Source organism: Gekko japonicus, unplaced genomic scaffold (genome assembly GCF_001447785.1).
Source record: "Gekko japonicus isolate JY-2015 unplaced genomic scaffold, Gekko_japonicus_V1.1 scaffold248, whole genome shotgun sequence".
Classification (NCBI taxonomy): domain Eukaryota; kingdom Metazoa; phylum Chordata; class Lepidosauria; order Squamata; family Gekkonidae; genus Gekko; species Gekko japonicus.
The window spans coordinates 875,042-887,244 of NW_015169782.1; the positions used below are offsets into that span (position 1 = coordinate 875,042).

Sequence of the window (12,203 nt, forward strand, 5' to 3'; positions counted from 1 at the left end):
CCTCTCTCCCTCCCTCTCTCTCCCCCTCTCCCTCTCTCTCTCGGACCGTCTTCTGCCATGTGTTCCTGCCCAGGAATTAAGATCACAGGGAGAATCTCTCCTGACTGACCCATCGATTACAGAGGCTTATTTGGTGGGGACACAAGAGAGGGGCTTTTCCACGGCAGCCCCACGATTATGGAACAACTTCACCAGGGAGGTGCTTCTGGCTCCCTCAGGGTCGATCTTTAGGGGGCAGTTGAAATGAGGTTGCCAAATTCCAGGTGGTGGCTAGAGATCTCCTCGGATTACTGATCTCCAGGCGACAGATCAGGTCATCTAGAGAAAATGGCCACCTTGGAAGGTGGATTCTGTGGCATCATACCCCACCACGTTTCCTCCCCGCCCCAGACCCCGCCCTCCTCAGGCTCCATCCCCCAAATCTCTAGGTACTTCCCCACCTGGAGCTGGCAACCCTAAATTGAAAACAGGAAGAGATTGGATTTATACGCCACCCTTCACTCGTAGTGGCTTACTAACTCCTTTCCCTTCCCCTCCCCACAACAGACACCCTGTGAGGCAGGTGGGGCTGAGAGAGCTCTGACAGAAATGGCTCTTTTTCAAGAACAGCTCTTACCAGAACTATGGCTTGCCCAAGGTCATCCAGCAGCTGCAAGTGGAGTGGGGAATCAAACCCGGTTCTCCCAGATTAGAGTCCATGCACTTAACCACTACACCAAACTGGCCCCCACACCAAACTTTTGATAAAAGCAGTCCTAAATTGTACTTTTAAATGTAGGTTTTATGTTTTTTTAATGTAATCTTTTATGTATTTTATTTGTATTGTCAGCTGCCTTGAGGTCAATAAGGAGGAAAGGTAGCCACATTTTAATATATAAATGTGTGTGTATAACATTTTAAATATATAAAATATATACATCTGCCAACTGAGATATTTATGCATAAGTCTCTATTAGATACGCAGATGGGTTTACAAGCTGGTTCATATTTGCAGGAGTGTAACTTGAATTACTCTGCACTCATCTACTGTGTGCAACAGATGACACACAGCTGAACTGACTCAACTAAAAACTGTTTAGTTTAAGAAGATACGGACGTGAATTGTTCTCTGTGATGGCTTATGCACACATGCAGTCCATCATGGGTATTGCAGTCATGAGGTGACAGACATGCTCCTGTGGGCTGGCTCTAACACCCCATTTACCCAAAATATCCAGGTTTAGTAAGGGAGATCTGGGTGGTCAAGGATGGTGACAGGAGAGATCCATCGGACCTTTTCTTATGAACTCTCCCCACTCCACTCTACTTCTTGTCAACAGCAGTCTAAGGATCTGGAACTGCACATATTCACAACTGTCTTTAGAATCATAGTTGGAAGGTACCTCCAAGGCCATCTAGTCTGACCCCGTGCACAATGCAGAAAATTCACAAATGCCTTCCCCCACACCCCAGTGACCCCTGCTCCATGCGTAGAAGATGGCAAAAAAACCCCCCAACCCTCCAGGATCCCCGGCCAAATTGGCCTGGAGAAAAATGGCTTCCTGACCCCAAAGTGGTGATCCGCATTTCCCTGGGCGTGTGAGAAAGAGCCACAAGAACTCAGCACTGAGGCAACCCTCCCTGCCCTCCCTTCATGTGATCTGCAGAAGGTCACAGAATCTGCATTGCTGTCAGATGGCCATCTAACCTCTGTTTGAAAACCTCCAGAGGAGGAGAGATCATCACCTCCCGAGGAAGCCTATTCCACTGAGCAACCGCTCTAACGTGTCAGGAAGTTCTTCCTCATGTTTAGCTGAAAACTCTTCTGATTTAATTTCAACCTGCTGGTTCTGGTCCAACCTTCTGGGGAAATAGAAAACAACTCCACACCGTCCTCTATAGGACAGCCCTTCAAATATTTGAAGATGGTTATCATATCACCTCTCGGTCATCTCCTCTCCAGGCTAAACATACCCAGCTTCTTCAACCTTTCCTCATAGGACTTGGTCTCCTTGGTTGCAGGCTTCCATGCTGTACACTTAGCCACAGTGGCAGCCAGGGTGGCACATAGGTTGCCAACTCTAGGTTGGAAAATACTGAAGATTTTGTGGGTGGAGCCTGGGGAGGATGGGGTTTGTGGAGACGAAGGACCCCAGCAGGATACTCCATGAAATTGCTGAGCGGTCGGGTTAGAACGGATAAAAGGAAGTACTTCTTCACCCAAAGAGTGATTAACACATGGAATTCACTGCCACAGGAAGTGGTGGCGGCTACAAGAATGGACGGCTTCAAAAGGGAATTAGATAAGCATATGGAGCAGAGGTCCATCAGTGGCTATTAGCCACAAGGTATAGGTAGGGGCTCTGGGGCAAGTGATGCTCTGTCTTCTTGGTGCTTGGGGGGGGGGCAACAGTGGGAGGGCTTCTAATGTCCTGGCCCCACTGGTGGACCTCCTGATGGCACTGGTATTTCTGGCCACTGTGTGACACAGAGTGTTGGACTGGATGGGCCTTTGGCCTCATCCAACATTGGCGTCTCTTATGTTCTTATACGATGCCATAAAGTCTACCATCCAAAGTAGCTATTTTCTCCAGGGAGAGTGACCTATGTAGTCTGGAAATCATTGTAATATATTTCCAGGCCCCACCTGGAGGTTAACAACTCTAGTGGCATAGTCCTTTGGATAAACAGGTTTTTTTGTCTGATATCACAATGCAGCTTATTTCATTCTTCCGCCAGAATTATTCATTTCTCACCCTCTCCCTGGGGCCCAAGGGACTTTCCTCTCTCACCGCTCCTGTCTTTCCATTTCCTCTCTACTGTCCAATTTTCTACTGTAAGCTCCTTGGGGCAGAGCCATGTTTATTTTACTCACATTGCCATGCACGATACCACTGAGGGTGCTGTATCACACGCTGAGCAGCATCCTACTATCTCCACGCAGAAGCCGCATGGATTTTTAGCCTGTTCCTCTCCTTTGGTGTAGTGGTTAAGTGTGCGGACTCTAATCTGGGAGAACCGGGTTTGATTCCCCACTCCTCCACTTGCACCTGCTGGATGACCTTGGGCAAGCCATAGTTCTGGCACAGCTGTCCTTGAAAAAGAGCAGTTTGTGTCAGAGCTCTCTCAGCCCCACCCACCTCACGGGGTGTCTGTTGTGGGGAGGGGAAGGGAAAGGAGTTTGTAAGCCGCTCTGAGACTCCAAGTGAAGGGCGGGGTATAAATCCAATCTCATCTCATCATCATCTCATCATCTTTCCTGCATCTCTTTCCAACCTCCCAGAATGATGATTCGTGGGGATGCAGGATCTGTACAGAGGACAGGCTTTCCATTTCTAGGTTAGGAAATCCCTGGACAATATGGGGGTGGAGCCTGGGTTTGGGGAGGGGAGGGACCTCAGCAGGGTATAAAGCCAAAGAGTCCACCCTCCAAAGCAGCCGCTTTCTCCAGGGGAACTGTAATCTGGAGATCAGTTGTCATTCTGGAAGATCTCCAGGCTAGGGTCGGCAGGGTCATGAGGTAGGGTGGCTTGGAGTGCAGCGAGACAAGAGGACGAAACTGACCCCTTTCCTTGGCAGAGCTGCACTTGCGGAAGGAGAACGGAGGAGTGGTCCTTGTCCTCCTCACTCAATCCCCCCCCCCATCCTGTTCCTCTATACGACTTGATCCTGGGGAAATGATCTTTCCAGGGACTGGAAGTGGCTGCAGAACCATGGACAGGGCTGCCAAATTCCAGGCTGGGCTTGGAGATCTCTTGGAATTCCAACCGGTCTCCAGAATACAGAGATCGGTTCCCCTGCAGAAAATAGCTGCTTGGGGGTTGGGGGCAGTGTTCCCTCTAAGCTGAGCTAGTGTGCGCTAGCTCACAGTTTTTTTAGCCTCCAGCTCACAGATTTTTGTCCTAGCTCAGGAAGGGACGGGCTCCAGAGCAAACTAATTTATGCAGTAGCCAAATCGCTGGCTCACAGCTTTAATGCCGGTTGCTCACAAAGTAGAATGTTTGCACACAAGACTCCACAGCTTAGAGGGAACATTGGTTGGGGGTGGACTCTGTGGCCCCATATCCTGCTGAGGTCCCTCCACTCCCCAAACTCTGCCCCCCCAGGCTCCCCCCCAAAAAATCTACACAAACTTCCCAGCTCGGAGTTGGAAACCCTCATCATTCTGTGAACTTAAGCAGATCACGAGCAGGAGGGCAGGAAGGGTTGCCTCAGTGCTCCATGCTTGTGACCCTTCCTTACACACCCAAGGAAATGCTGATCGCCACTTTGGGGCCAGGAAGCAATTTTTCTCCAGGCCAGTTTGGCCCCCAGTGATCCTGGAGGTTTTTTGTCATTTTCTGGGCATGGAGCAGGGGTCACTGGGGTGTGGGGGGGGGGCGGAGGTATTTGTGAATTTCCTGCATTGTGCACGGGGTTGGACTAGATGACCCTGGAGGTCCCTTCCAACTCTGTGATCATGGAGGAACATGGGAATTGGAGGCGTGAGCGGCAGGATACCATTCTGTCTCGGGGGACCGACACATGTTGGGATGATCTTTCTATCAAGTGTCAGCTCCCCAACCTCCTTGTGATGAACAAGGCTGCAGTGAGGTAGCCCATAGTAAGACACCAGCCAGTACCCTACCGCTACCACTCTTGAGTTTTCCCCTGCAGCCCCTTTCAACGTGTAGAACGCTCATTCCCAGGGTTACAGGACCTGCATGCAGAAGAGTTGGAAGGAAGAAGGAAAAGAGTGTGAAATTGCTCTGTCAGGAAGCTCCGGTCCGGTCCGGAAACGGGGTTGATTTCATCCTCTAGTCTCTTCTGACTCCAGCCCACTGCTGGGCCTGGCTATTCCTCTGCACAGGTTGTGTGACCCTGGAAATAATCTTTCTGGGAATCAGAAGGAGCTGCAGGAACAGACAGGGACATGTGGAATGTTCCATAGCATGGATGGTGGTGGGGTGCACGTCAGAGTCTCTGAGTCCTTCGCCCCGCCCCAACACCCCACAGCAATGTTCCCTCTAAACTGTGGGGTCTTGTGAGCAAAAATTCTACTCTGTGAGCTACTGGCATGAAATCTGTGAGTGAGAGATTTGGCTACTGCATAAATTAGTTGGCCCTGGAGTCATCCTTCCTGAGTGAAGACAAAAATCTGTGAGCTGGAGGCTGAAAAACTGTGAGCTAGCTCACACTAACTCAACTTAGAGGGAACATTGCCCCACAGTGTCAGTATTTAAGCACCACTGAGCAGGACCAGGTTGCAGGTGACATGAAAGACCTTGACCTTGAGACCCCTGAAGAGCCACTTATCAGTTAGAGTGGACAATGCTGACCTGGGTAGGCCAAAAAGGCAGACACACAGACCTTGACAATCTGACTCAGTACAAGACAGCTTCGTATGCACCGTCAACATCACAAATGCATTACACGGTTTAGGATGTAGTGGGCTGGCCCAGGCCGGCCCGATCTCATCAGATCATGGATGGGAGACCACCAAGGAAGCCCAGGGTCGCTACGCAGAGGCAGGCGATGGCAAAGCACCTCTGTCCATCTCTTGCCTTGAAAACCCTAGAGCAGGGGTGGCCAAACTGTGGCCCGGGAGCCACGTGAGGCTCTTCCACACATATTGTGCGGCTCCCAGCAGACTCGCTGGGGAAGCGAAAGGGAGGCATGCCTCCCCGGTCAGTCTCCCCTTCCCCATCCAGTGTTCCCCTCCCTGGGTAGGCTTGAGGTGGGGGAGAGCAGAGAAAGAAAGCAACCTTAACTTTAAATGTGTTATCAGAAGCCCCCCCCAACCGCAGAAGCTGTGAAAAACAAGAACTTTACAAGTATATTGTTTTACTAGCACTTTAATTACTATCATTTAGCTTAACACGGATATGATCTCCTTCTCTTGGGTTTTTAGTTAGTGTGGGTTTCTTTTCTTTATCCATACTTGTAGTCCCCCTCCCTATATTTCTTTGTAGTTATATAGTCTTATGAAAAAATAATAAAAATATCCCTTTGGGGGTTTAAAAAAAAAGCCCCCCCACCCCCTGGCAGCTAGCTTGGAGAAGGCATTTGTCTCTTTGAATCCCTTTGCCAAGCCGGCACGAGTGGTTATGGGGGGAGGGTTGTTTGTTAAAGTTGCTTTCTTTCCACCTCTCCCTTCCCCCCCATCTATTTGCTTTCTTTCCACCTCTTTCTTTCTTTCTACCTTTCTACCTTTCTACCTTCCTTTCTTTCTTTCTTTCTTTCTTTCTTTCTTTCTTCCTTCCTTCCTTCCTTCCTTCCTTCCTTCCTTCCTTCCTTCCTTCCTTTCCCTCTCTTTCTCTCCCTTCCTTCCCCTCCCTCATCTATTTGTTTTCCACCTTTCTTTCTTTTGTTCTCTCTTTCTCCCTTCCTTCCTCTCTCTCCCTTCCTTCCTTTCTTCCTCCTCCCTCCCTTCCCCATCTATTTGCTTTCTTTGTTTCTCTCTCTTTCTCTTATTCCCTTTCCACCTCTTTCATTCTTTCCACCTCTCTCGCTCTCTCAAATAAATATCATCAGCAAACAAATAAATATCATTGGACAAATAAATACTATCAATATTTGTTTTTATTTCTGACAGTCTCATTAAATGTTAATAAAAAGCAAATTTGCATATCTTCCAATAAAAACACATGTGTAATATCTGTTCATGTCTTGTGGCACCCAAATATCTGATGTTTATTCTGTGTGGTTCTTACGTTAAGCACGTTTGGCCACCCCTGCCCTAGAGCGTCGCCATAAGTCAACTGTGACTTGATGCCACTTCCCATCACTGTTTCAAAATGACAAATTCATTAATAACCACGAATGCCAATCCACTGGAGACCTTGATCATCTTACTCGGTACCAGGCAGCTTTGTACGTTCACGTGTGCACGGAATGTCAACATCATAAAGGCCTTACCTAGTTTCATATGTCGTACTTAACGAAGACAAATGCATTAATGACCACGAATGCCAGTTTACCCGATAAGCAAAGAGGTTTCATTTTGGACTCTGTGAGCCGCTGCCCCGGAGGTCAAAGGTGGGACTGGTACTAGTTCGCCCACTGTCCTTAGGGGATAGAAACCAATAGGTTGGCAACCTAGTTGTGGGGAGTTCTGGGACAGTTTGCCCGCATTTTGTACCCCTGGCGATGACCACAGCCCTCACCCGGTTCTTACCTTCCCCGGATGGGTGGGTCGCGTCAGCCTCAGGACGCATCACCTGCGAACAGATCAGAAATGGAATCGGGTCAGAAACAAGAGGGCTAAATCCGCACCTTCTATGTAAAGTCCAGTTTGGAGCTTTCTCTGCTCTTCCTTCTCAGGGCCAGCCAAAAAAACCCAACAATCCATCCTTCTATCTCCCCTGCCCCATGACCGGTACAGGCAGACACAGCTGGGGCACACAAGCGGTTGCGGCAATCTTACAGTGGCAGCAGGGTGATGTGTACTTGTGAGTTGGGGTGTGCGGGAGGTGAAAAATCCTTGTGCGAGGTAGGTGGATGTGAGGCCTCAGTTGGGAAGACTGAGCAAAGGGGTGTGGGTGGGTGGAGTACATTTGTGAGAGCTGTGGAACCCACAATCACCAGCAGGGTACGTTTGTGAACCCACACGTAACAAGCAGAGCGTGTGTCCATCCGTGACGCGCCGTCAAGTCTGTGCTGACTTACGGCGGCCCTATGAATTGACAACCTCCAAAACGTCCTGCCGTTAACAGCCTTGCTCAGGGCGGCCCCCTGGCTCCTTTGGCTGAATTCCATCTGGCGTCGGGTCTTTTCCTGCTGCCTTCATGGACTGTGCATAGTTGGGTAAGGGTTAGAAGAAGAAAAGACCCCCCATTTTGGACCCAATTAAACCAAATGTATAAACGATGTACCCTGACCTGGATGGCGCGGGCTGGCCTGGTCTCATCAGATCTCGGAAGCTAAGCAGGGCCAGCCCTGGTTTGTATTTGGAGGGGAGACCCCCCCCTCACGGCAGCCCAGGGTAGCTATGCAGAAGCAGGCCATGGCAAACCACCTCTGAATGTCCCTTGCCTTGAAAACCGTACGGAGTTGCCATAAGTCGGCTGTGATTTGACGGCACTTTAGTAAAGGTAGGAGAAGAAGAGGAGGAGGAGGAGATTGGATTTATACCCCCCGCCCTTCACTACCCAAAGGTGTCTCAGAGCGGCTTACAAACTCCTTTCCCTTCTCCTCCCCACAACAGACACCCTGTGAGGTAGGTGGGGCTGAGAGAGCTCTTGACAGAAACGGCTCTTTTTCAAGAACAGCTCTTATCAGAACTACAGCTTGCCCAAGGTCATCCAGCCAGGTGCAAGTAGAGGAGTGGGGAATCAAACTCGGTTCTCCCAGATTAGAGTCCGCGCACTTAACCACTACACCAAACTGGTAAAGGTTTCCCTTGCTCGAAAGCCAGTCGAATCCGACTCTAGGGATGCGGTGCTCATCTCTGTTTCCAAGCCGAAGAGCTAGCGCTGTCCAAAGACGTTTCCGTGGTCATGTGGCCAAGGCGCACGGAACACTGTTACCTTCCCACCGAAGCGGTACCTTTTTATGTACTTGCAATTTCTTGCTTTCAAACTGCTAGGTTAGCAGGAACTGGGACCAGAGATGGGAACTCACTCCTTCTTGCAGCATTTGGGTCTCGAACTGCTGAACGACCAACCTTCCGGTCTGCAGTTCAGCGTCTTAACCACTTGAGCCACCGCAGCCCCTTGACGGCACTTTACACGGACACAAACAAATGATGTAAAACTGAACTCATTTGCATGGTGTATCTGACTTTATATAATTTACTCTGAATTTTGCATGATACGTTTTGCATGATATATGTTTGCTTCTGCTAGGGGAGGAAGGGAAGCACTTTGAGACTTTCCTTCCTGACCACGGGGAGTCTCAGTCACTCCAGCCAGAGTGGTTTCTTGGTCAGTGCTTTGGTCTGGGGAGACATGGGTCCAAATTTCTGTGAAGATCACTAGGCAACATTGGGCCAGTCATCATGTCAAAAATGTTGTTAAAAGGAATCCCCCCCCCATCAAGTCGCAGCTGTCTTATGGCCACCCCATCGGATTTTCAAGGCAAGAGACATTCAGTGGTGGATTGCCATTGCCTGCCTCTGTGTCGTAACCCTGGACTTCCTTGGTGGTCTTCCATCCCATCCAAGTAGTCATTAGGACTGACCTTGTTTAGTTTCTAAGATCTGACAAGGTCACAGTAGCCTGGGCTAAGGGGGGTGGAGAGGAATTATACCACTGGAATTTCTTGGAGAAGGCCGAATTAACGTCTAACAAATAAACCAGCCCGGCTTCTTAAGCAGACATGGGCCACATGTCTGTATGCAGACAAATTAGCAAACCTAAGGACTAGCAACTTGTTCTCTTTTAAAAAAGCAGAGATGTTCAAGGAGCTGGCTCTGTCTCCAACCCAGTTTTCTGCACCCCGTGGAATTAAGACAGACTCGCTGCTCAGGGGATTAGGATAAAGAGAGGACATCTTGCCAAGGGGAAAAGCCTGGACGATCCAAACAGACATCTCTCCCCCAAATCTCCATCCCTTTGAATCACCCCCCCTCCTCTTCGAATTGCTCAGATTTTCATGATAAGGGCATAAAGAGCTCTGCTGGACCAGACCGTCCAGTCCCCGTGTCCTGTTTCTAGCCAGATGCCTCTGGAAGTTCATAAACAAAAACATGAAACCAGCGTCCGTTCCTCCGTTCCCACCCACCCTGGTTTGTTCGCCTCTGCATGGCGCTCGCTTTTCCCTCGGGATCCGTAGGAGCCTCTCCTCAAAGGCGTCAAGCTCTGCGGCTGCCACCACGTCTTGTGGTAACGCATTCCACAAGCTGCTCATGTTTCCCGTGCAGAGGGCACTCCTCTCCCCCCACACACACACTCTACCACTGAGAGATCCCACATGGGGGCAGAGGAAACCCAGGCTGTCAGGACAATAGGGAAGAAAGCATCTGGATTCTTGGAGCGCGTGGAAGTTCTCCAAGACATGTCGCAGCGATGACTCGCTGGTGCGTGTTTCATGAGCCAGGAAAGCGCAGCTGGGTGACCCACAGGTGAACGGCCTTTCCCGAAAGTGAGCCCGCTGGTGTGTGTGTGTGTGTGGGGGGGAGATGTGTGACGGCAACTTTTGTCTTTGGTGTTGCATCAGGGGATGTGCTCAGCGTGGACTGGTTCATCGCTGCACATCCATGGGCTCCTGTGCATTATAGGACATGCTGGGAGAGAGGGGGCAGGGAAGGGACACGGGCTTGTCAGAAGCCACGTGGCAGCGACCTCCTGTCCTTGTGCAAGGAACGTGTGATGGCAAGCCCCTCTGGGCAGTGCTAACTGCAGGGATCGGTGCAAAGGACAACTGTAACCCGGTGGCTGCGACCCAGCTATGACCTCGGAAGACCCTGGTTCAAATCTCTGCTATGCCTGTCACTCTGATCTCCAGCCTCCTGTCTGCAACACTGTGCTGTCCTACCTTATAGGGCTGTTGTCAAGATTCCCAATTGTACGGGGAGTGCTTTAAGCAACTATATCAGGGTAATATCGTAACCCCACCTTCTCTCAAAGGCTGGATCCGCACTTATTTTCCAGCAGCTAAACCTGAAACGTCTTTAGCAACTATTTAAGGCAAAGCTGGAGAGGTATTCGGAAGAACAAGCAAAGACGGAAAGTGCTGGGACCGTTTCAAGGGAGAAGAGAAGAACAAGCATAGCAAATTGGATTAAAACCTGGGGACGAGATGAAAGATTCAACCTTTTCAGCCATTGGGGATAAAAGGCTGGCAAGATTTCCTCTCTTTTTTTGCCAAGGGTTCAACCCTGGAATGCGGTTCCAGGGCTGAAACCTGGAATACGGGAAGTAAAAGACCTCTGGCAGTGTTCCTTCTAAGCTGAGTTAGTGTGAGCTAGCTCACAGTTTTTTAGCCTCTGGCTCACACATTTTTGTCTTTGCTCAGGAAGGATGGCTCCAGAGCAAACCAATTTATGCAGTAGCTAAATCAGTCACTCACAACTTTCATGCCGGTAGCTCACAAAGTAGAATTTTTGCTCACAAGACTCCACAGTTTAGAGGGAGCATTGCCTCTAAACATGTGCAGACAGCGTTTCTAGTAGTTCCTTTTGCCCTCCAGATTCAATGCCTCTAGGGCAATGGCCACCTTTTGGGGTCCCTTGTTAGACCTTCAGATGGCCTCTCAAATGGGAAAGGGGGTGGGAGAGATGTACAAGCACTCCTGGGCACTGTCTAGAGCCCTGCTGACCCTGGGTACAAAAAGAGGCGTGGCTAAAGAGGATTTAGAGGGGACGAGGCAAGTGGTCTTTTCCAGGTTGCCCCTTAAATCCTACCGGGTCTTTAAGGAACGTTGGTCTGGGGGGAGCTGGTTAGTCTGGGGCAACTCCCAGGCAGTGGAGGGCAGAGGGCAGTGCCCGGTGGCAATAAATCGGAGCTGCAGGAAGTTGGATCAGTGAATAATTCCCACTGGAGGACGCAACTCCCTACCCCCCGCGCCAGCTGAGTTCCCCTCCCAGAGGGGCACCGACTGGTGGGCACACCACGTCGGGCCAGGGACCCTCCCCCGGAGGAAGGAACCACACCCCCTCGCCTGCAGCCCCATCAGTCCTTCCTCAGCTCGCCCCCCTCCACTCCACGATACCCTCTTCTCTTCCTGCCACACTCCGTTGGCTGCCAGCTGTGCCCTCTGCGGCTCCTTGCCACCGCACCAATGCCCGCACCTCCGAGACCTCCCGGTGCCAGCTGCCTGCACCTCGTTCCCGGTGTCCCCCCCCCCCGGCGCGGCCAGCTCCTCGTTCTTGCTCCCTTACGCCCCCACCCCGCCCAGCAATGCTGCCCGGGGCGTCCCTCGGTGCCAACTCCCCACCCACCTCGCGCTCGGTGCCCACCTACCGTGGCGGCGCAATACAGGATCTGCAAGGTTGTTGCCAGGAGAAGCTGAAGGGCGTTGCAGGGGGCATTCATGGTGGCTTGGGGTGGGCGGTGGTAAGCGGCCAGGGGCGTCTTCAGTACTCGTGCCCCGAAGATCCGGGCAGCCCCCTCTCTCCGGTCGCCTCCTGGCACCCTGGCATTGTAATCCAGGCCGAGGGGGACGAGGCGAGCCGCCCCCCCTTTCCAGCCTCGTCTTGAACGCAAAGACACTTTGCCAAACTTTTTTTTTTGTTGGGGGGGGGGGGAGCCCGCTGTCAGCTCAAAAAAACCGCTCAATCCATCGAAAACGGGGGAGGGGGGGAC

At 51.0% G+C, this 12,203-nt stretch overlaps 1 protein-coding gene across 1 annotated transcript in view; it reads right to left on the reverse strand.

The window, feature by feature from the left end:
• The window catches only part of VEGFB (vascular endothelial growth factor B), a 31,864-nt gene extending 19,740 nt beyond the window's left edge, over positions 1 to 12,124 (reverse strand). Inside the window, exons 1-2 of the mRNA XM_015416828.1 lie at positions 11,862 to 12,124; positions 7,136 to 7,178 (exon numbers count right to left, since the gene is read on the reverse strand). Of these exons, the coding sequence (XP_015272314.1) occupies positions 7,136 to 7,178; positions 11,862 to 11,933 (115 nt within the window). The 5' untranslated portion in view covers positions 11,934 to 12,124. The remainder of the gene's footprint in view (positions 1 to 7,135; positions 7,179 to 11,861) is intronic.
• Positions 12,125 to 12,203: the final 79 nt, after the last annotated feature.